A 25,392-nucleotide genomic window follows, 5' to 3' on the forward strand; every position below is an offset into this window, starting at 1 on the left:
GTAGGGGTCTTTCTGATGCCCCTCAAAATTCCAGACTTTGCACCACACTTAAGGATAGCTTACCGTGCAAACAAGAAAATGGGGCAAATTAGGTTCTAAGATCATTTATAGTTTCGATCGAGCCTTTTCAAGATGAAGAAGGCGTAATATTAGCCGTTACTGTCGCGGTGGGGACTTAGAAAGTCGTCCTGCCACTTTGCAGCTGCCTGTATTTACACTAGGTTCTAAGCTCCTTGAGGGAAGAGACCATTTTCTGTCAGTGATCATTTTAGGTCCCAAAGGAGACCCCTTCGAGATACAGTTCAAGTTTGAGTTTCACACATGCACAGGCTTTCCCAATCCTACGGTTAAGGGCGATCATATTTGAAAGGAGCAGCGAGACTCCTAGCCAAGGCGGGCATAGAAAACAAGACGCGGCCTGATTGAGGGAAGAGGGGACAGACCTCCCTTGGGACTGAAACAGGAAGCGCTTGTGAGGGAGGTGCCTACACTTAGAACCTTGGGGACCAGAAGTTGCTGATACTTTTGCTTGCTTGATACTGAGAATTTGGAGGGGTCTTTAAGAGATCTTAATGTTAGAAAAATTATCAATCGTCTGTACTCTTAGTTTATCTTATTTGTGGCTACTTCTGCACCATGGAGTTTATCTAGAACCCAGCCCCAGAAACAATCCTCACGTTTCAAACTTCATTTTAAGATAAACTTTTAAGATAAACTTCCCAAGAGACAGCTTAGGGGTCCATGGAGCCCTGTGAAAATGTGAGTGGGAAGCTAAGGACCTCTTACCCAGAATGAATATATTCTCAGATAAAATTTTACTTGCAATGTCTGAGGGAGTCACAGGCCCTCTGAAGCAGGGTTGCTGGCCCCAGATTTTGAAGGCCTGGCTTTGTATTTTACTTATTCGATCTATATTCTAATTATCGATAAAGGTCATGAAGTGTGTCAAAACACAGTGTTTAGGTATGGAAAAATTACTGAACGGATTTTTACTGTAACACAAAGAACTAGAAACGTCTACTACTACTGACAAGGACAAAGAAACCAATTTTCTTTTTTCTTAATTTGCTGAGCGATTAAGTAGACATATAAAACTAATACAGAACTTGAGACCAATAAGGTTTCCTTGAGGTTTTAACGCTTCTGCCTTGTCACAGTCTGGAAGGGCTTGAACACATCCATCCCTTAAGGGTCACTGTTGCAGGGGTACACACCAGTGGCCGGGACCAATTTGTATTTCCTTGCAAGTTACATTAAGGACGCCCAGCAAACTGTCATATTTAGTTACCTGCTCATAGAAATTAGGCCATGTTTCATTGCTTTTTTTAATATATATATATAAAAACAAAAATTATTGTCTCTCAAAGGACTCGAATGAGTTTTTTCCAGACAAGTAAATCAAATACACACTTTAAATAAGGAGACGCTCAACTACCTCAGTAATAAACAGATTATCATAATTATCATTCGTATGTGTGAGCATAATGATAGTTTAACTACATTTAATTGAACAATATATTCACTTATACTAGAGTACAGGCTGGCCCGATCATTGGAATACGCTATAATTACTACGTGGGCAAAACCTGCAACGGATGACTCAATACAGAACGGAAATTTTAAATAGAGAATTTCTCCATTAATGACTAAGCACGGGGATTCTCGGCAGTAACCACGAGTCCCGTTGTCCGTGGGACGTCACGGCTGAAAAGGCCTGGTTTCGCCACCCTTGGCTGGGGCAGCATTAACCAGGGAGCTGCAGACACTTGCACCTCCCGGCACATTTAGGTGACCTCTGCCTCTCAGCCCGGGGGAAAGAGTTTAGTAAAGAGAAAGCTGGCAAGTAGGGCACTTTACCAAGCTATTAGGTGCCTGTAGTACCAAAGCAGAAGATGCATTTTTCATTGTGAGATCTGAAGCTTTGCACAGTTCTTTCTCCTGATGAACTCGTCTTGAAGCATCCGAGGTGCTGTCCGGCCCCCCTCGCCTCTTGAGGGAACACGGGGTGAGAAAAGGGGCGGGGGTGGGGCTCCCAGGGAGCAGGAGGAGGCAGGGGGAGTGGGAGGAGGGAAGGGAAATGGGCCAGAAAGACAGTCACAGAGAAAGCAGCTTACTGAGTGGCCCATTTCAGAGCCAGCCAAGGGTGGGTGGCTCTGACCCGCGCGGCAGGGCACCCACAGGGGCTGCCTGAGGATGACACCTTCAGTTTAATGTCGCTTCTTTGGGATGCTTTCTCTAATCCACCAGATGGATCCCACAATTTTTCTTTTGGCCCCCAGACTCCACATTTGGAGAAACCAGTCCATTCTGTGTTGTTTGCATTTGTGTTACTCAGCAAAACTCTGAGTTAACTAAAGTAATGCAGTAATCACTTCACAATATATGTAAGTCAAACCATTATTCTGTACACCTTGAACTTATACAGGATCTATGTCAATTACATCTCAATAAAACTGGAAGAAATAAAAACAAAACTAATCACATCTTCCACTTTTCATATACTCTGACTTGCAGTGTGCTTTATTGTGATAATGTGAAGTGCAAGAAAAATCAGCTAACATTTAATAGACTTTCCTCCTACCATTTTTTTTTTCTGGGAAATTGGTATTTACATTTTAATTGGAATTCTGTAATTGGTCACTAAATTTTTTTCCATATAACCTCAACCTACAACAGGAATTGAATAATTGTTAATATGAAAGATGTATGAATGTGTATTCTGAATGCTTAAAGCTCAGTGAGGTGATTCAATAAATAGTATTCAAACAAATTTACTGATGGGGAAAAAAGAAACCTCAATGCAACGTATCAAAATACATTCCAAAAGAATTAAAGATTCTACCCACACAAGTGAGAGAAAGAGACAGAGAGAGAAACCTAGTTTCATTAGAGATACATGTAAATATATGTATTTTGGGGTAGAAATAAACTTGCTAAAACAATGCTAAAAAAGAAAGACTTATAATGTAAAACTTGTCAAACCAGTAAAAATGGTCAACTGGAAAGCAAAATTGCCACGTGACAAAGGAAAGTTTAGCACCTTTACGCTTAAAGAGTAGAAATTTGTGAGACTCCAATTCTGCCCCCGAAGGACCGAGGGGGCCACAGAGCCCCTCAGGCTCCCTGTTCACATGCCCCGTCGACACCCGCCCCAAGTGGGGGGCTGTGGTCACCCCTGAGACTCCCGTCTCTTCCCGAGCTCCCACGCGAACCTGCACTCATTTATCTGTCGCCCTGTGAACTCTAAGCCGCCTGGGACATTAACCTCTTATGTCTCCCAGGCCTGTCCAACGCCGTCACCCTCCAGTGTCCTCTGGAATGCATGGCCTGTCGCTGACAGGACCTCCCATGTCCCCGGATTCTGCAAACAGTCTCTTCCCTGCCCTGTGAAACGTGATAGCGAACATCCCCTGAAGAAACAGCTTCCCATACAGCCCTGTCACGTGGTAGCTGTTTCATCCTCCTGGTCCTCCGTTGCTTTCAGCCACTGCTCCCCCATCCTCCTTATAACCCCACAGTGTCCCCAAAGCACAGATCATTGGACGAATCTCTGAGGCTGCTCCTTAGCTGTCATCTGGCATTTTCACAGCGTCCGCTTTTCCTTGAGGACTTCAGCTCCTGGCTTACTGTGTCTTCCCTCCCATCGGGACCCCTTCTGCCATTTACGAGACTGCCTTCCGCAGACAGTCCCTGGCCTCCTGGTTCCCTCGCACCCTCACTGTGCATGGACTTCTCCCCCAACCTTGGCCGTGCACTTCCGTGTCCTACTTCATACCTGTCACCACCAGTCACTGCATTGCCTCCAAAAGCCCAGTTTCAAGCACGTGCCGTTCTACTCAGCTTGCCCCCACTGGCGTGGGAGCCCACCGCCAGTTCACTGAGATCCGCCACCACTTTGCAAATGACTACCGCCTGCCCCGTGTCCCTGCTCGCCTCCTCGTCCATCACTGTCATCGTTTTCTTTCCATGAAACCTCGATTCCTTTTCTCTTTCTGGCCCGTGAGTCTGGTGATACCTCCGACTTTCTCTCCTACTTCCTGTCCTGCACTTGAGCAGCAAACACGATTAGAGGAAAATAAATGACCTCCTTGGCTGGTCTCAGTTCAGCTTGTGACCGTGAACCTCCACTGGGCTCTCAGCACTGCCCAGCGAGGCCACTGCATGTCACTATTCAGTCAGCTCTCCCGACTAGTAACCATCCCTGCTCTCTTGAACCCACTCCCTTGTTCTCACGGCTCCATCGAACTGTCCTTGCTCCGTCACCAAGGACCTGCCTGCTGCCGAAGCCGATGGTCAGTTCTCAGTCCTCGTACTATGCTGCTCTCGGCATCTGGCAGACGCGCATCGGTCCCTCAGGAAAACAGATCCTCCTCCCTTGACTCCTAGGACACCTCGCTCGCCTGGTCTCCCGCCTGCTGTTTTAACCCAACCGGCCTCGTCCTGCAGCCCGGGTGACACAGGGTCCGGCGTGACACAGGGTCCGCATCGAGTGCCTCCAGTGCCCGCCTCCCTCTGGGCCCGGAACTGCAGACCCGCCTCCTGGGAAATCACCTCTGCTTGGAAGCCTGCCAGGAACTCCACAATTCCCAGACCCGAAAGAGAATTATTAAATTCTTTCCATTTTTCCTTCCCAGGTCTGTTTCAGCTCAGTACATCGCACACCCCGTTGGGTCAGGCGCCAAAAGCTGAGATCTGTCTCTGACTCCTCTTTCCACCCCACGTCCAACCCATCCACACGTCCTGTTGGCTCTACGTGAGATGCCACTGTAACCCAACCTCTTCTCACACCTCCACGGCTGTCAGTCACTCTGGTCTAACTCCAAAGAGATCGTAGCAGACTGGGACTTGTATGTGACCGAGTCACTCCACAGTCGATGACCCTTTTGGAACTCAGACGAGATCATGAACCTGCTAGTGGCTTCCCACTACTCTCAAGCGTGGACAAGGTCCTCACGGTGGCCCTCAGCCACCAGACGCGGCATCCCCAGCCCTGCAGCCTTGTGCTCTAAGCCCCCTGGCCTGCTCACTGTGCCCACCTGCACTGGCCGGGGTCTACTTCGTCACGGCCCCGAAGCACAGGGGCGGTGACGCTGGCCACTGGGGTGTGCCACAGGGAAGCTGTGAACTTTATCACAGGTAGGTACATGCAGGAAAAGAGACAGTACATACAGTGTTGGGTACCATCTGCGGCTTCAGGCACCCACTGGGGCTCTTGGCACTTACCACCCACAGAAAAGGAGGGACCACTGTATGACGTAAGTGTCTTTAAACAGAAATGCGCAAATAGCAAGGTTATCTGTCGATCGGTTGACAAAATTGCTGTGACCGGAGGTGGGAACCTAACCTGCATTTCCCCGAGGAGCCGTGAGGCAGAGCCTGCTGACTCGGGTTCACAGCACTTTGCACAACTACCGCAAATGACAAAAGTCGCCTGTACGCCTCTCCTGTTACCACCTGACAGCATGAAGTACCTCCTTGTTCAGAGGGCACGAACTTCGTTTCCTAACCGCCCGTCTCTGGGTTTACAGCAGTGCATTGGCACTTAGAAATTAGATACGTGAATGAATAATAAATAACAAATAAAGGATGGATTAGCGCTTCCTCAGAGAAACTCGACTGACCAACAAAGTCAGAAAATACTTGACCTCACTGGCAATCAAGGAAATTTAAACAGCCAAGGGCTTCCTGACCCACGATGCCACAACCAAGTCCGGTGAGGGCTCGGGGAAGCCAAGCGCAGCCGGCAAGGCTTTTTAACAGTGCGTGTCCTTGGACCCCGTTCCACTCCCAGAAAGACCTGAATCTGCGCACAAACTTATCAACAATCATAACTGCTGCAACGCAGTCAACGATCACAAAATACGACAAATCACCCCAACCACCAAAAGGACTGGGGAGACGACGGGTACCGTGAAATATTATGTGACTACCCAAAAGCTGTCAAAAACTGTAAGATGAAAAATGCTCATTAAACATTAGGTAAAAACAGATCAAACAGGTACGATAGAATCCCACTTTTATTTCTTGTGATCCATGTGCATAAAGATATAAAAACGTTTTCAGGAATTATCACCACCAAGTGTAAAGATGGATGATCCCAAACCTTCTTGGTGTTTCTGTCTTCCTCAGTCTTTCCTTATAAACATGCGCTACTTCCATAATCAGAAAAAAAAAGGGAGCGGGAGGTTTAGGAGTGAATTTGACAAATCGATTATAAAGTACTTCGTCCCTGGCAAAGTCCTGCACCCAAGACTGCCACCCTTGAACCTTGGTGACGACGGCTGCCAGTCGGCACTGAGCAGGGGTGCTGCGGGGCACCCAAACTTTAGAGAAAGCTTGAGAGGCGAACACATCTTGCCAAGTTCAGCTCTTGTAACTGCCGCGGGAACCACGCTTCTCCAGCGCAGCCCTACGCCTTGCCAGCTCTGCTGAACGTGGTAAAAGCACTTCGCTTACAGGAGTGTTGAGGTTTAACTGAGTTAACGTTTCGTTTATGACAGAACCTAACACACGGCAAGCCTCATAAGCACCGGTTGTTATGTTCTTCCAAAACAGAGCTGTTCGATGGCGCCCCACTTCGGTTATAGAAATGCATGCCTCGGGGACACAGATATTTATGATAAAGTCTCTGCACATCGACACAAAAATAGATGACTTTCTCCTGTTATAGAGAGTGTACTGATCATTTACCATCACTTATCAGTTCCGGTAGCAAGGTTTCCTGCCACCGTTTGTCAGGAGAGAGGGCGGAGGAGGCTGTGTGGGGCAAGCTCCATCTCGCAGCACTTGGCCGGTGCAAGGGCCAGGTCTGGGCTCTCAGAGGCCACAGGTCTTCAGGGGGACAGTCACAGTCATATACCACGCACTGTGTATAAATGAGTGTTTTTCCCCGAGCATGGAAACCATACGACGCAATGTACCCAAACTATACAAACTGCCAGAAACTAGACACTACTTTTCATCTTCTTCTGAGAATTTCTGAGTGTATCTGAGACAAACTGCTGACATGCTAGCAGGCAAGGTCTCCGACGCTCTTACTTTCCCCTTTTTAACATTCCGAAATCCTTCTTGTCCTACGAGTACAAAATGAAGACAGCAAGAACACATTCTCGTTTTAGATCACACGCTTTATGGGCGGAACCGAAGGTAAACCCTCGACCAGCTACGTGTCGCTCATGACAAGGCCAGGGAACACCCACCACCTAAACACATGGCACACCTCTCCGAGACAGAAATAAATACCAAACGAAGGCGTTAATGACGGTTCAGCAATTCTCGAACAGATACTCATCAAAATAAGGTAAGTCTAATGTGTCGTGTGCTAAGGAGTTTAGTGCCGAAGTGGAAAACAAGTCATCGAAGACGTCAGGCTTCACGGGGCTCTCCCAGCTTGGGGTTCTGCTGCAGGCGTGGCCTGTCAGTGGGGCTGGCTGGACCCCGCACTGGTTGTCCTTGGCGGGGCTGCCGGAATCGTGGTCCTGTCCCAGGCGTGCGTGGCGGGGAACGCTGCTTAGCTCACTGGGCACCGGGGCTGGGACGCGGTTCTCGCCCACCTCCAGGTACCGGAGGTCGGCCTCGCCGTGCTCCGACAGCACCGCGGAGACGGCTGCCGGGGACAGCAGCTCCGCTAAGATGTCTTCGTGAGCTTGAGTGCCGTATGGGGCAACGCCGGGGACGGTGGCGCCCCCACATTTATTATCAGCAAGGTCGATCTGATACTGCAGTTCTTTTAACAAGTCTTCGATCGACTCACCGTCATTCGGAGACCCACAATGGGACACGTGCTCTACATTTTCACCTGGAAGCTTTCCGTTCTGGGGTGAAGACATAAGAGCAGCTAACTTCTTCTTTTTTGCCTTAAGTTTCTTAAGAAGTTTTAGACGAAGTTTATGAATCTGACCTTCAACGGAGTCTCCGGGGTTTGTGGAAGAAACGTCAATGTCACCTCCGCGAGAGCCGTGGCCGAGGGGAGCTCCGAGGGAGGCGTTGTCACACCTCGCCACGACTCGCGGGCTGGTGCTGACAACGGCATGTGGCAAGGCCGCGCCACCAGGCCACGGGGGACTGGCCGGAGGGCCGCTGGCTGGAGGCGGCTTGCTCGCACACCCACGGGCTCGCCTGGATGCCTGGTTAGCCTTCTGCCTTTTACCTTTAGTTTTAAAGCCGCCAAAATTACTGGCCCCCTTCACCGAAGGCTGCAGGTCGGCTACGGCGCTCCTGCTGTGAGCTGAAACGCATGGCGGCATAAAAGAGGCGCCCTTGCTTAGTAAGCCCTGGACCCAGCTTCCCACGAACGGTTTCTTCCGAGCTGCTTCCAGAGGTGGGTCCGGGACGGGCTTGGCCATTTGAGCAAACGCTAAAGTTTTTTTTTTCTTCAAAGAAGTTTCTTTTTTCTTCAAATTGCCTATCTCAAGTGTAACGCATTGTTCTGGTTTTAATTTCTCAGTTTCTGGTGAAAGGAGTTGTTTGAAAGGAACAGACTTTTCTGGGGCAACTGCCCCCTCCACGTGTGCTGACTTCACCCCCTGTGTGGGGTCAGCAGCACGAGTGTCAGTCACAGCGGTGGCGACGACCATGCCCTCCGTATCCCGCTGTGTTGACTGCGTATTTGCATTCACAGTCCGAGACGGAAAGCTTGAATCCGCAAACTGGTCTTGGGAAAGCTTTTCCTTACGTGGAGCTGACACGACAGAAGCCATCAGTGACTCCTGGGACTGTGCAGCGTCTGTTCTGGCAACTTCATTTCCCGCCACGGGTCCATTTTCTAATAGGAAACCCTCAGAGTTAACCTGGATTTCTTCAAGTGCCAAAGGTAAAATCTGACTGTCAATCACACCTCCTGGATCGGCAAGCAGACGATGCCCGTGAGTGACAGCTTCGTTCTGCGAGAGAGTGTCAGAAGCGACGGACACGCCTGTGGGGTGACTTGCTGAGGTCGTGCCGGCCGAGGCGGCACCACTGACGGAACACGATGCTGGGGACCCCGGGTCCCCGGTGCCGGGACCGGAAGCACGCCCATCGTCGGTCTTCTGCAGCGGAAGACAGGCGGCTGCTGGGTCTGTCATGCGGGATGTTTTCCTTTCCCAGATGACAATGTGGATCTCTGGAGCAGGAACTTCCAATTTCTCATGCCTTTCAGAACACAGGCCTTTTAAGTCGTCGCACTCCAGCCAGCTTCCTGGGGGATGAGGAGGGAAATGGAAAGCGGTGAGACATTCGAAACCACCATCCCAGGCACGCTCCCTTCTGGCCATTCTGACTGCTGCATCATGGACCATCCACCACGGGAGAACGCCCGAAGACATGGCCACATCCTTTTATTGTCATTTTCCTCTGACAAGTGTCTAAGTCCTTATTTGGATAACAAAGTTATGTACAAACATCCAGGAATTTGGAAAACAGAGGTCGTTTTTAACCTTTCCTAAAATACCCACAAAAATCAAGACAAAGGAAGATTTAACTTCTGGGACTTAGAATATGGTATCATCTGACTTTTCCAACAATATCAGAAAATAGATTTTTTCCCATGCATATGACTTTTCAAGATCAATGAAGCTGTTACTTCAAGTACCAACATTTGTTTCAATTCTTTTCTTCTTTTTTTAGTTAAAAAAAAAAGCTTAGGTATTTCGGTGTCTGCTTTTTTCCCCTGAGCCTCAGTTTTCTCATTTGTCAGTGGGAATGAGATGGGGAATGGCAAGGAAAGAGGTTAACCCCCTCTCCACACGCAAAACCACGAACGAAGCCACCCGCCGAGTTCGTGGGGATGCACCCTCACCACCCACCGCTGCTGACTCCGTGCCCACTGAAACTGGGTGGTCAGTGGTTCTCTGCCACGTGTGCACTGGAGTCACTCAATGAATATTCGGACTCCACGAGAGCTAGGCCATCGATCTGGGGGAGAACCAGGACACTTTTTACAAGCTGTGACTTTCCTGCGCTGCCACGGTTGCAAACCGTCTCACCTCTACTGCCTGAAGAGGGTTTTTTATGCTCTAGAATGCAGTAAAAAATTATAATAAGTTGGTTTTTTAGTTTGTTATTGAGAATCACTTCCTCCGAAATTCTGAAGAAGGATTAGAAGTTTAAGGTAATAATTATATTGCTAACATGAGTTTCAGTTTGCAAAGCGCTTTTATAACTCATTATTGTGTCATCAATTCAAACCATCCCTAGGAGGGAAATATCAAACATGAAAAATGCAAACAATAAAAAAGAGAAAAATAAAAAAATATCAAAGTGACCCCGTACCAACAGCCTGACATGACACTTTAAGAGGATGAGGCCATGTCGTCTAAGACAAAGCAAAAGCTGTGAGTGAAACAAACTCGATAGTAAACAGTATTAAATAAGTGGAAGGGAAAAAATTAGCAGAATCCATGAGCTATACTATTTAACCTTCTATTGAAAAGTTTATTCAGATAGAAGCTTTGGCTTGACTGGAGCTGTTAGTGAGCCAGGAGTTCAGACGCTGTTTCACACTGAGAGAAGGCCACACAGTCTGTAATGTCTAATCGTCTCAGAAACAGATGTTTACTTTTATTTACGTTACTAACAACTGCAACTAAGCAAAACTTGTTTTTTTTCCTCAATTAAAAACCATTAGTTTCATGCACTCTTTTTAAGAGAAATACAAGGTTACAAACCTAAAAAATCAAAATTGCCACCATTCATTTTTCTATACTAAACATGTATTACTCATATAAAGCAACGATATTAAGTGGAAAAAAGCAAACTATAAACCACTAGTAATGTATGATTTTACTATTTGTCTAAAAAACTATAAGCATACATAAGAAATATAAATATGCTGACATAAGCAAAGAAAAAAGTCGGAAGTGGTTCTAAACCACAGCGACAGGCGGAGGAGCGGGCAAAGAATTGAAGGCAAGGGCAAGAAGACGGAGAAGGCGAAGCTCGTCTTTGAACAAATGAGCAAACTGGTGTTCAGTCTCTACACCTACTATCACAAAAGGAAACGTTTGACACTTACCATCGGCATCTAAAATCCACGTTATAAAGTGATTATTTGCTTGGTACTGAATCACGGCGGTGACGTGGTACGCAGCGCCCTCGAAACGGAACACGTAGTGCTGCAAGGTGCTGTGCGGCAGGCCTTCCACGAAGTGCAGCATGAACACGGGGGACAGTCTGTGGGGCACAGGGAGACAAGACAGGCAAACGTCAGGCCACCTGGCCGGAGATATGAAAGATAGTCTGCAGCGGGCGAGTCGCACACGGCGCTTTCGAGGCTAACTGCTCGTTTTCTCGAGCACCCCAGATGTGCGCCTTAGTCAGGAACGTAGAACTACGATGCACGCACACGGATCCTGTCTCGGACGGGGCGGCCCTGACAGGTGGGAGCCGCCACGCAACAAGGCTCCAACGCAGACTATTAAAAATCGTTGCGGAGCTGCTTCGGCTTAAAGCAGGTCTCTTAACTACTTTGTAGAATCAAAGGAACAAGCCAGACATGTAAGAATTTCCTTTGGCATCAAGTGCCCAAACGAAGTGCTTTTGTTATGGGGACAGGTAACATGTGAAACAAAGTCACAAGCCTAAAATGTCAAATAAACATTTAAAAAACCCCAACAATGCTAATAATTTGGCCAATTTTTACTATCTCACAAAGTAAAGATGGCCATCAAATTAGAATTTCTGTTTAGGAAAAGCTTAATTTGAACTAACTAGAGAAGAAAATAAAACATACTAATTGATTTACTATAAACTTCAGGACATCCCTCATTTCAAAAATATGTCATTACACTAACATGCCAAACCAGAAAATAGAACCCAAAGATGAGCCTCAAGTATCTAAATTTAACAGAGCGCTCAGGATTTAAGAAAAATGTTGACTATCTCTCTTCCCAATATTTAAACAGCTGTCAAAACTTACTTAGCTTATCTAAATTTATTCAGCTGAAAATGAACCTGAATCGATGTCCAAAATGCAGATTATTCAGACTGACAAGGATAATCTGTAAATTATCCGTTGTCAATCGTTCTGTTAGAGAATAATCAAGCCTTCAAAATATAAGTCCCTACGAATAAAAAGTCCTGCAAAGCGTCTGTAACGCTCAGCTCCTGTTGGTTTGTATCATACCTGTTTCGTCAATCTGAGATGCCACTGACTGTAAAATGCACCACCATGAAAGAATACTGCCAATTAAACTATACCAGGCCATCAATTTTTAGTCCCAATTGTAGTCCCATTTCAAATACGTTGAAATGTGAACACTGCACCTTTGCATCCAGGAGCCATAGTGAAACCAAAGATGCATCCTCACGGCTGGAAAAGCAGGCAGTGGGCACCTGCCTGACCCCTTAAGTGCTAATATTTAGTTCTCCTGGCCTCATATGACATCTTTTTGTGACGTCTTCTGAGGCTGGTTACTACAGCATCTCCTGCTGGTCCAGACGACACAGCCCCGCAGTTTCCTGCCTCCTTTGTGTGAGTTTACACGTGGGAATGTTAAATAGGCAGCATTTCTTAATGGCATATTTAGAAACTGGTACAACTTATAAATGATGGCATCTTAGAGCAAATAAAATAAAGCACGTGCCTCCTCCTCTTCCTTATCTAGTTTATTTCCCCCCTGGGTCCCCTAGATTCTAGTGCTCCCTAAAAGTCACAGTATTCTCCTACCTATAATTTCAGCTTGTCTCATTTCCAGCCTCTCAGGTGAGGGTAGGAGTTTACCCCTGGCAGCAGATTTTTATTCTCAGGCTGCTCCCTACCCGCCATGCCTGGAGCGTCAAAGATGATGCTCAGAGCTGAGGACAGTAAGTCAGGTTCTGATTGAACCGTAAGAACACTGAATGGGATGGTCTAGGAAGCTGGAACCAAGAGGTTTCAAGCTAAGATCCATTTGTACTCATCTCCCTAACGTGAGCGTCAACCTTTCCTATTGTGAGGATCTACTCTCAGGAAAAGGAAGGAGGGAGAGAGGAAGGGAGGAGAGAGGAGGAAAGAAAGGGAGAGAGAGGGAGAAAAACAGATGGACAGACAGCAAGATGGAGCCGTGCAAACTGCTCTGCTCCCAAAGACAGCAGGGGAACGGGGAGCCTCTGATCCGCAAAGGGCAGCCAGTCCCGGGCTGACGGCCAGGAGTACGTTTCTGACTTTCATCCCGACTAATGCAAAATAATGATTCATATTTTAGAAAATGCCAATGTAATAATGTGAATATATTACCTCCAAACTGTAATAACGTAGGCTTTAGGCAAAAAAGTCTGCAAATGTAACTCTTAACCTCATTATATTTTAGATTACATCATTGTTCAAACTATTTCAGACTCTTACGACAAAAATGAGTAAAATCAAGTGTAATTCCAACAATTAGAATTGGTTCATGTTACCTGAAACTGGAAAATACATCTTTAGAAAAATTCAAAGGTTCAGCAAAGGTTTACAAATGTGTCTGTCTTTGGAGGTGGCTCAAGGGTCTCATAAATAATAAAGCGTTTTCTACCAAATAACAAATTTAAATTAAGAAACACAATTTTAACTACTTTATATATCAGTATTCTAACCACAATTTTGTAAGGAAAAGTATATTTATATGCTTTTTATAAAAGTCTCAAAATCATTACATTAGATGCTTCAAAAACCTCTGTAAGCACAGAACAGAATTGTATTTCTCCTACCATTCGCCTATCCTTTACAAATAGTTGTTTTGTTTTGTTTTTTAAGTCAGTGTTAAAACTGAAGTTTAAATAAATAAGCTTTTCAAATGACAATCCAGGATGGTGTGTGACCAAACTCCTAAAGGAGACTGTGGCAGTAATGGGAATGCAATAATCACTTCAAGAGTCTGCGAGGCAGAAGTTACATCAGATTCTAAATTGGTTCTTCATGTCACCGTGCTCTGAATATAAGTCCTAAACGAGCTAAAGAAAAGTACACCTAAACCCGCTAAACATCATTCATCTCACTTATCGATGAACTCTTTCTAATGGGAACACGTCACAGATGTGGATTATCTGAGACAAGGTGTTCACGAACTTACAACACTATTGGTTTTTAGAATGCTGTAACACTGAATCGTGCATGGTATCATGATAGGCCTAATTATTTTTAAGTTATCCTTAAAAATCTATATTACGTTTGTCTCTAAGTTCCATGAAACACCAACAAATCAAGTTACACAAATCCCTAAGTAAAAAAACTATAAAGGATTTTATAAAGACCTTGTCATTTAAATTTTAAGTGAAATTTACACACTAGTTCGATTTCCTACTGAATACAGGAAATGTGTGAGCCGTTGATTCTGCTGATCAACGGACCATCAGAACTCTAGAAGCATTTCCCACTGAAAACACTGAAGTTTCACAGATGCATTTTCAGATGAAGGCGTGAGTTTTTAACATAAGTAACATATTTGTATAATTAAAAATTTTATGTTGCAATGTGAGCAATTAACAGATCAAACAAAGTAGTAGCGTGAGTTCATCGTCAATGCTGGGGCTTGAGAAAAAGCAGGTATAAACTGTTAAATGAAATTACACACACCAAGAAGCCCAAGTCGTGCAACGGTTCAATGCAGGCTGGCACGCACACATGCCCGCAGCCCTCTGCCCCCTCGCTAAGGACAGGGCTTAAAAAAGAGGCCCCGTGCACAACACCTCAGTCTGAAAGCCTGCACCGCAGGCAGCCGAGACGGACGCAGGGCTTCTGGCTGAAGGGACCTCCTCTTCCCCACTCTGCCCTCCACTTGAATGCTATCGGATGGCGGTGAAGGACAAAACAGGGTCATAAACCGAAAGAACAACGAAAAGGAACGGAGACATGAGCAAACAAGACAAGAGGGCAACGACTACTTAGACAAACGGCAACAGGGAAGCGGCAGCTCCGGCTCTACGGAGTGCGGGGAGTGGACAAGCGGCAGAGTGGGCGCCCCGCTGGGAAGGGAGCCCCCGAAGGATGCAGCGTCCACAGGCAGCATGTGCTGGAGAATGTGGTGGCAAGGCCTTGGGCTAGAACCTGGGGCAGTGACAGAAAGTGTCAGATGGCTCCCACTCACAGGCCCAGAGAGGAGCCAGCACAGACTGAAACGCTGGGGCACAAGGATGCGAGGCACGAAAGAGGTTTCCAGGAAAAACAGAAGGGGAAGAGGCTCAAAACTGCAAAGCATTGGAGAGTTCAGAAAATCATCAATGGGTGTTTAAAGAATTTGGGGGAAAAAAATCACAATGTGTAAAGAAAGCAAATGAAACACGAGACAATGACTAACTGCAGAGAAGATGAAGAGCGATCAGGGAAATGAAACGCAGTCACGTGTCCTGCTCGGCCAGGGAGGGAGTCTGTGCATATTCATGCGATGGTGAGTGCTGACTCAACTGAAAATGTGACCGCGCTGGCAGGGCAGGGAGAGGCCACACGGAGGTGGCCCAGGCCCTGGTTCAGAGCCCGACACTCGACCATCATGAAAGGAGAAGACTGCGCGGCGGGAATGAACTCACTGTGAGAATCCAGGTAAGCACCACCTGAAAGGTGTGAGGTCCACGCCTGCGGATGACGCAGCAGGGGCTCTGCTGTTGGACTGCGAGTTTCTCACTTGGATGAAAACAAACCTTTCGGAAAGACTCTGAGGGGTTTCTTGGCACTTCCAAAGGCAACCGAAAAGGTTACTGGCTCTTTATTACGTAGAATTATACCTCGAAACACTTCCCATACAGAGTTAGAGGTGAGGACAACAGAAAATGAAGGTTAAAGAAGATGAGCGTTTTAACGAGAGAGACGCAGACAAACCGCCTCACGTGGGACTGATCCGTGGCTTCTGGCCACGCTCGAAAAGGTCGTTCTGACCAGTCGTTTTGACCACTGAGGACAAACAGAAAGGCTGGCCAAACATGACAGAAACACCTGCTCAAGGGCAGCGGAAAGCTTACAAGAGGAGGAGCGTCAGAGGGCCGAGGCCTAGGAGAAGCCGAGAATTCAGACGGGTGCAGCTGCGGGGCACCCGAGTCATCCCAGTTCCTACAATTAGATTAAGGAAACAGCGGAGTTCTAGTGACTCCGGGCACTTGGCAAAGGAGAGAAAAACTGATGTTTAATATCCTCAAAGGGAGAAGAAGGCAAAAGAGTAAGGGACGCCTGTCCTGTAGGAGGGGGGCCCGCTCTTTGGGGTGTCCCAGCCGGAGGCCCTGGCATGGGGGCACTCTGTCAACTCATAAACACGCATTGGCTCACACTTCTGGAAGGCAGGCTGTAGTCATCATTTTCAATTCTACACCTTTGAAAAAATACGTAAACCCACCTTCACTTCGTTTTAAAAATCAGTAATTTTAACTCACTTTTCCAACACCATTTTCCTTATCTGTGACTTATTGTTGCAGTTGTTACATGGACCAAAATGGGCAGCATTAAGCGGGTGCCACTCAGGAATGACATTTGTGAAGGTGACCAGATTCTTCGTACATCTACAAAAAAAGAAGATACAGCTTTAATTCATTTGAATGAAATCCATCCATGTTAATTTAAATCGATGTCTAAAATAAGAGGTACTGGTCTTGGTGGTACCCATACTTACCCCCACCCCGGCTGCTGTAACGAACAGGCCGACATGGCTCCCTAACCCTGGGCGAGCTCTGTGCGAGACTCTCCGCATCAGTTCCCTACAGTTTCCAGCTGAGAGATGAAGACCTTAAAGGCAGGGTTTCTCCAAAGCAAAACCTGGATGCCCACGCCGGATAACGCTCGCCGTAGAGACCGTCCTGCACACGTGCCTGACTCTGCACAGGGGCCCCTTTCACTGTGGGGACCACCCCACGCGCATCAGCATGTTCAGCACCGTGCCTGACCTCTGCACACGGGACCCCATAGCGGCCCCCAGCTGCTCCCTAGACACTGCCCAATATCCTGCGGGGCACGAAAGCGTCCCCAGTAGAGAACCACTGTTCTAAGGTTGTCAAATTTATTAAGAGCTCACCCCTTACTCAAAAAATTCATAGCCTGGCTACCCATCACTGACAACACTAAATGAAAAGGGCATTTCCAGACACAGAATCAGGAGTATTTGCAACTCGATCATCTTGGTCCTTAAAAATTAGAAGACAGTTGTGAAAGCAGCGACTGCCTCCACAGGTCACACCCAGGGTCTAAGCTGGCACCGCAGTGTGAGTACCTGACAGCAACAGGCATCTCGAAAGATGATCTTGAGAGCAGAGATGTACACTGTGCCCCAGCTGGATTCGCTTTCATATGAACTATCTTTAAAAAAACAATTATTACCTAAGAGACACTGGCTTCTTTCTAAATAATAAACCAATGTTGATATGTGACAAGTGACATAAGCACAGGCTGTAAAAACAGATCTGCTCTCAAGGAAGCTAACATTTTAAAAGCAAAGCAGCATAAAGGATGGACAAATGTGCTGACTGTATTTCTGATAAGTTCTTGGTTCTCAAAGGGAGCTGCTAGTAAAGGCTCTCACTCTTCCGCTTGTGAAAGGAAACCTGTCCCCGCAGACAAGCGTCAATGTTCCATTCGACATCTGAAGTTTCTGAGTGCTGACTATGCGCGAGGCAGGCCACACTGTGTAAGCACGCGTCCTTCACACAACACTGAGTACTGTTTTTATCCTCATTTTACAGATGAGGAAAGTGAATACAGAACGCACATCATGCAGTAAATGGCAGACTTGAGATCTGAATCCAGAGGGTCTGACACAAAAGACCAGTTTTTAACTCTAGAATATATGTTCTAAATCGAGCCAACGTTCCTTAATTTGCACTAAAAACAGCAGCTCAAGAACAAATGAGTTTGCTGCATATTCGGATTAAGTGAAAGTAAGTTTTAACCTACGATATACTAAACGTATTTAATGAAATGTCACTTCATTTTAGTTTTTCTTCTGAAACTACATTTTTTTTTTCAGAACAAAGGAAATTAAAAACAAAACAAAAAAACAAAATGAGCAAACCCAAGTGGCTGGTGGCTTCTTTCCCTCGCGTTCTCAGAGTTTTCTATAAACTTCCGAAATGCACTTATCAATTCATATTCAAAATAAGTTAAAGCAGACAACAGACCAAAATAATCACGACCCTCTATTATGTGTTTGTATGTTATCTTTCTAACTAGTCTGAGTTTGGCCAAGATCAAGGTTACTTCTGCTGAGTTTCTGGCACCGAACGTACTCAGTGAAAAGCGGCCAGACTGAAATGCAGCCTTTGGAGAAGCTGGAACCCAGCTGATTCCATCGCCAGGCCTGTTCGCACCCTGAAATGGAGGTGGTCACGGAGGGGGCCGCAGCGAGCAAGGAGGCCTCCAAGGCCAGAGGATCTGGGCACAAACTCTGCCTCTTTCTAGTGTGTCACCTCAGGCATCTATTTAACCCCTTTCAAGCTTCAGTTTCTACATCTGTCGAATGGGGAACAAATCAGGTAATTTATATAAGACAGTGATAGAAAACCAGGGAACAAGTATTTATTTTCTTATTTACTTAGGCAAAATTATGTAAGTCCTATGTACACATGAAATGCTAGTACTTTCGAGCTAAGTGGTAAAAAAACAAACCATCGTTTTCTGATGCTGTGGCTTGCACAGTCCCTAAGGCATTCTTTCAGACTCGACTCTCAATGGACCCCCAAATACCTAAAATTCACCGCAATCTAAGTAATGAATATCTAAGTAACATTTTTCTCTCACAGTTTTTAGACATTTTTGAAAGACTTCAAATTTTTCTAACTTACGGGTAGGTTAAAGAAAGAAAGGATTTCTCAATTACAGAAATTTTGAACAAACGACTAACAGAACCAGTTTGGTAATCCTTTCGGCCGCTAGCCAGCGACTTCCCGCACATGGACGCAGTGAGGGCAGCACGTCTGAAGGGCCTGTCACTCCCTGCCCCACCCCAAACCCCAGTCTCTCCCCCATCACCTGGCAGGTGCACGGAGCGGGGGACCCCTGCAGAGTCGTTCTTCTCCTGCTCCCTCCTGAGCCCGACCTCAGGGCCCCGCACACCAAGCGCAACCCCCCCAGTGTCCCCTGGAGGCACAGGAGGCAGAAAACATGGCTGACTGCACTCGTGGAAGGTTCTGGGGTGCTGCTGGCCTTTGGGGACCGGGAAAGCATGTGTTACCTCTGACAACTGCCGCCAGACTCCGGGAGCCTAAAATGTTTCCGTGATGCTGGAAACATAAATGGAACCCTAGCCTCTGCGGAGGGGGCAGATCGCACGCGCTTTCGAGGGGGTCTGACGGGCACTCTCACTCAGCAGGGCAGGCGGAAGGGGGACAAGGCGGGAGAGCCACTGTCCTACCCCCACTGGGAACTTGTGGGACAATTCCCACTAATAGTGATGGTCTTTTACTCCCCCAGTCTAAAGACGCAAACTATAATTTCCGGGGTTCACGTTCTTCCCTTCAACCTGAATGCTGAAGACACTTCAGGACACGGTGGGAGATGTCATCAAGGGGAGAGGAGCCAGGGAGAGAGCAGCAATATACGTGGCAGCGAGTTTTATTCAAACGTCATTACTTGGAGCCATTTTCATCAAGACGAATCCATTAAAAAAATTAAAACAAAAACAAAAACAGAAAAACTAACCTGTTTTGATACTTGTGACCACACTGTGAACATTCAAAGTTCCAAGAAAAAGAGTACGTGAAGAGCTTTTCAATGCAGGGTTCTAATTTTAAGAGCAGGGGAAAGGCAAACACAGGGCTTTCCATGTCACCTTCAAAAACAGAAAGGAAAAGTTACTGCCGTGAAGAACTGCAAAAGGCAAACGCCAACTACGAACGGTCGTCTTTTCTCTACGCTCTCGGCAGAAGACAGGAGAACACGAACATGTGACAGAGAAGTTATTCATACGTGAGCAAATTTCTAAAGCATTTTTCTAAAAACGTCCCCAATCAAGATTTCATTATCACTTCGGTCTCTATTTTTCATTTTTCTTGACGGACACTGATGAAACTTCTTAAGACAAAAGACACAGTAGACCCATAATCTTCTTGGATCTTGTGAGCTTTTCTCAGAAAAAAAAAAAAAAAAAGTCCTCGGAACTATAATAATCCTAGGGCGTTATGAAAATAAACGTTTGTAAATGGTTTGCTACGGATACTAAAAACAGCATAACTGGTGAAACATGGTAGAGTAAGTTCGGAGTTGGACAAAGCTGTTAAAAAACCACTCCTACCCCCATGGCAGCTCTATGGGTGGAGAGCAAGAGCCCGGGCGAGAGCAGGAGCCGGGGTTAGGCCGCCCGGGTTAGAGCACCAGCCCGCGTCTCCCGGCTCCTTGCCAACCCGCCTTCTTCATCTTTTAACAATTTTTTTTGCTATGTGTGTATCACCACGTATCAAGCATCTGCGATGAAGCAGCCACTTTACATACACCGTCCCGAGTCTCACAATCACTCTGCGAGGTCAGTACTTTCCTCCTCGGCCACAAGGCTCTGTGCCTGGAGCCCCAGGGCAGCACGCTAGCGAGAGGGGGAGCTGGGCCGCCATCCCCCTGGCCAGAGCCAGGCAGTGCCCACAACAATTAAAATTAAACTTCAGACACGTGAAGACTAGAGAAGATCTGAATTTTGCTGTCATTGAAACAAAAACGGAACCACGATGCTGTCTTCCAGGGTGGGGTCAGCAAGCAAGTCACATAGGAGGGTTTCCGGTCCCCTCCTCCATCCCTTCTCCCATGGGTTCCTCTCCTATCCCATCCTCAGGGAGCTTAGATGCTGCCTCACTGATGTGACCCTAAAACAAATCTGGGTCCTTTCACCCATCCCTCCCCGGGCAGTGTCACTTCCGTGGTCCAGCTCTTCCCCGGCCTGCGCCTACGGCAGCCAGGAACGCCACCAGCAGTTACCCGGGTGGGAACAAAAGGCACAACAGTAGCAGTTACTGCCTGAGCATATGCAAGGCGGGGGTTCTCGTCCAGACTGCTATCCTACTGGTCTGTCTATCCTGACACTGGTACACAACGCTCAGATCAAGTTACAACGGCTACTGTAATAGTTACTTAGGTCTGTGGTATAGTCCTGCTGCTATTTTTGTATAAAAATATAAAATCAAAACATTTTTATAAATAGAAACAAATACAAATCAATCTCCTAAAGATGAACATGTGCAACGCCATAGGCATAAACAGTATGTAGTGTAGCATAAGTTTGTCATTAGCCACTAATGCTTACTCTATTGCAACTAAATATTAATTGGAAAAGTAGATTGTTTGCATTTCATAATGACAACATAGAATCTTCAGGTCCAAAAATACATGAAGTTCCCAATGAACCATCATGAAAGAGTTGTAATTACAGACCGTCTTAGGTCATTTATGTAGCCCCAACACTGGTCTTTTTTTCCCTTTGATTATAAATTTTATGACTATTAAATATAAAGCATACCACTAGCAGACACATAATGCCAATGCCTAATTCCATTTTTTACAGCCTCCTGCCTAAATTAGTTAAGTAGTTCCTCTGCCTGTAGTAACTTAACCCCAGCGCCTCCCCAACCATACCCGTTTGCCATGGCGCGAGCCTCTCGGCTGCGGCCTGGCTCGCCCAGCGCTCTCCCCATCGTGTGTTCGTGTCTTCTGATGGCTCTTCTATCAAGCTGTCTTTCTTTAACACATGTACAGAAGATCTTTATAAGACATACCTGACATTTCTTTGTTCGATCTTCGCCCGGAAATATTTAAAGTTTAACAGTATGACTACATCTACTAATCTTTTATTAGAGAAATTCTTTCCCACTGAGTGAAAAAGTATTCACCTATATTTTCTTCCCAAGTTTTACAACTCTGCTTTTCGTGTTTAGGTCTTTAAACATACTGACGTTTCTTTCTGCTTATGGTATGAAGTAGGATCCAACTTTCCCCTGTATTGGGACCCAGCTGTTCCAGGCCATTCACCAGATACCTGTTCTCCCTCCCGCCTACCTGCATCACCGCCCAGCACAGCACGAAGCAGTCGAAGGCGGGGGTTCTCGTCCAGACTGCTGTCCTACTGGTCTGTCTATCCTGACACTGGTACACAACGCTCAGACCAAATTAAGCTCTTTCGACTTACATAAGTAGAAACCATAACAATATCAATCTTTTCTTCAAAAAAAAAAAAAAGAGCAGCATAGAGGTTAGAGAGAAAGAAAACACCCAACTGAGGGTGGCAGCTACCTCTGTGGGAGGCAGTGGGGTGCTGGGGACAAGGATGGGGCCTCAGCTGTGCTTGTGATGCTGTTTCTTAGACTGTGGGGAGGGAGAGCAGAGAAGACAGTTTACAATGTGCTTTTTAAAAACACTAATCAAAATGATAAAGTGGCTGATCTTAAACATTTGACCCACGCTCAGGGTCAGCACAGACGCTACTTCTCTTTCTTTAGTACTTTCCACCGGTATTCAGAATGAGGACAACTCGCGGGAAGATTCACAGTGCTCTGAGGAAAGATCAGACTCCGTCAGCAAGGTCCTAAGCTCCAATGCGGCAATGCTGGCTGAGGAGTGCCAACACCGACGCGGGGTGCACCTGGATCGGAGGGGCTCAGGGCCTGGCCAACCACCTGGCTGCGTGATGCCTCAGAACCCCTCCTCTGCTGCAAGGGAAGCCAGGCCCAAGGCAGTGATGGAGCAAGATGCATCCCTGTTCCAAGTGCAATCACCGGGGATAAGAAAGTGGTGATTCCGACAGGGAGAACCCGCTCTGAAGTCCACCTGGGACCCGAGTCCAGATGCTGAACACAGCATCTCAGGTCACACAAGGAGGGAAATGATACCTGCAGAGTGCGGCACGGAGCCCTCAGGTCTGTGCTCTGCTGGTCCTACGGAAAAGGTGCCTGAAATGAGGGTTGACCAACAGACTGGTGGTTGGGGCGAGGAAGGGGCTGACTCCTAAAAAGCCAGGGGCAATGTTTAGGGTGACAGACATTCTCCATCTTGACTGTGGTAACGGTTACACATATAGGTAAATCACACTTCGATAAAAAGGGAAAAAAAGAATACTCAAACGCCACCTGAGCAGCGCTTAGACCTACAGGTGGCCATGCCCAGGGTTCGGCATCTGGAAATTCAGTTTACTATGGTAACCAAGTAAGCTGACTTCTGTGGGCGTTCGTGAAAAACATGACAATAAAACTAGGGAACAAAACTGTAGCACAAAGAAGTCGGGGATACTACCGTGCAAAAAAAGACACTGCTTCCAGATGCAACAGCTGGGTCTGATGAAATGCCTGCCACTCGCTGAGAGAAAAACTTGAAGGCACTGACGTTACACAATTTAATATGGGTAACGGGTAACATACTGACGGGGAACCGTACATTCTGTTCCTATGATCCAATATTAATAGAGTTAATACAAGAATAAGAAATCAAACAAAAAGACATTCCCTCAAACAAGCTAAGCGCCTTTCTGCAAAACTAAAAACAGATCCAGCGGCCTGCTCCACTCTGCTCCCAGAGGCCAAAAGCCGATCAGAGGACAGAGCAGGTCTCATTCTTGCGCTCTTTTTAAAGGTGAGAAAGCTCTCCCAAAAGGTCATCAGTATATTTCTCCTCACATCCTACTGGCAAAGCCTGTGTCATCTGTCCACGCCTAAACCAGCAAGAGCGGGCGGAGCAGAATCGCTCTGCTGGGTTAAGACCAGATATTCTCCACCGGGCCCACCGTTAGGATCACGTGGGCGCGCCTGAGGATGACTGACCGAGCCCCACCTGAGATTCTCTGAACGGGCCCCTGGCACTAGCAGTCGCTCTTACACTCTCTAGGTGGTTTTCAACGCACAGTCAAGGAGGAAAATGCTGGACTGGCCTACTGGGCGAAAGCAGGCGGAGGTGCGCTTCAGAGTCTTCACCTGGCTGGGGCCTGCCCCCGCTCAAGGGGTGGAGCCCAGCCAGCGTATTTACAGGGCGCAGCTCTGCCCGCCGACGGTTTACCAGCAGTCGATTCCTACATGAAACCACTCAGATTCTCCCTCCCGAGAATCTGATCATCCAAAGTAATAAAACAGCATCACGTTTCCTTATGATGTAAATATGTCTTTACGGTAGGTGAGTAATACAGTTAAATCTCACAAATTACTTACCTAATGTGCATCTAAGCTGAGGCTGGAGTCTAAGAAAAATTTCATCTCTGACTTCATTCAGACAGGCCTCTATCTTTGCAAAGATTTCTGAATTAAGTTCTTTACAATCTCCACCTAAAAACATGATACAGAACATTATCATTTCTCATCAACCTATATCTTTTCAAGAAAATTAAAACATTACCAAGAATGAAAGTTTATCAGTCAACATATTTTGCAAACAGACATGAAAAGCGACGTTTCCTTCACCCTCCCTCCGCCCTCTGCGGCGTGCCGTGCACTCCCTCAGTATGTTAACGGCACAGCACCGTCAGCGCCGACTGGGCCAGCGCCATTATAAGGAGTCTTAAGAAGTTATGACTATTTCCCAAACATCTGGTATAAATCCCTCCTTCTCTGTCATTGTTTGGGAGGATGGGAAGGGTCTGAGGGGTCTTCGACAACATCATAGCATTTATACAATTCCACATCCTGCTTTTTTCACTCAAATTTGCTTCATTAAAAACTCTGCAGGCTCGTTACTACACTCCAGTGAAGCCACAGTTTTATTAATCATTCCCCTATAGCAGCACGTTTGCTGCTGTGAATACTATCATGATGAGTGTCTTTGAGCACATACCTGTCCATGTTTTTGATAATTTCTTTAGGACAAAAGTCCTCAAAATTGAATTACTGTGACAGAAAACTATCCAAGATTAATAAACAAATTATTTTTAATAAAAGCCTCCATATACCTCTGAATCCTGTTACTCTTAAAGCTACAAAGAGATCTTTTCACTCAAATCTTACAAATAAATAATACATACAGCTGATCACAAGCATCGATCAGAACTTTTGTTATTTGACCACGCCAGAAAAGAACATTTATAATTCAAAGAAATGCAGCTCGAATGTAATTACAACCGTATTATAAATACTACTAAATATTCTATAAAAAATTAATAAGATTAAAATATAAGATTAAAATAAATTCAACAGTCGAGTCAAAATTTGAACGAGAAGTATTCTTTTCTGCAATGAACTGTCCCCTACTCAGCATTATAGTGCCTATAATTATAGAAAACAGAAACAGAAGACAAAAGCAAAAATGCTTGTGAAAAACTTAACTTTAAAAACTGCAAAGAAATTCAATCTCAAAGAAAGTCAAATTGAAACAAAATACTTCTTATCTAACAAAATTATAACTTTTAAATGTTATACCCAGGTGACGAGCGTGCTCTGGGATGTTTTCTTCTACCTGTGAAAATGTAATTACGTGCTGGTGAAAGCCTTCTGGAAAGCCATTCGGAAAGACTCTTTATGTTTGTATTTTAATATTCCTTCTAGGATATAATCAGCAAGGGATTCAGAGGATAAATGGATATCTGTCAT

At 46.2% G+C, this 25,392-nt stretch overlaps 1 protein-coding gene across 6 annotated transcripts in view; it reads right to left on the reverse strand.

The window, feature by feature from the left end:
- Positions 1–5,999: 5,999 nt before the first annotated feature.
- Positions 6,000–25,392, reverse strand: part of USPL1 (ubiquitin specific peptidase like 1) — a 29,693-nt gene continuing 10,300 nt past the window's right edge. For 4 of the 6 annotated variants that reach the window (XM_039862438.1, XM_039862428.1, XM_039862447.1 and 1 more), the window contains 5 exons: positions 24,022–24,135; positions 19,550–19,679; positions 16,297–16,422; positions 10,994–11,151; positions 6,000–9,178 (listed from right to left, as the gene is read on the reverse strand). In XM_039862438.1, the coding sequence (XP_039718372.1) occupies positions 7,266–9,178; positions 10,994–11,151; positions 16,297–16,422; positions 19,550–19,679; positions 24,022–24,135 (2,441 nt within the window). In that variant the 3' untranslated portion in view covers positions 6,000–7,265. The remainder of the gene's footprint in view (positions 9,179–10,993; positions 11,152–16,296; positions 16,423–19,549; positions 19,680–24,021; positions 24,136–25,392) is intronic. The other 2 variants (XM_039862465.1, XM_039862476.1) reach the window with 1 other exon arrangement.

Source organism: Pteropus medius, unplaced genomic scaffold (assembly GCF_902729225.1).
Source record: "Pteropus medius unplaced genomic scaffold, Ma_sr-lr_union100, whole genome shotgun sequence".
Classification (NCBI taxonomy): domain Eukaryota; kingdom Metazoa; phylum Chordata; class Mammalia; order Chiroptera; family Pteropodidae; genus Pteropus; species Pteropus medius.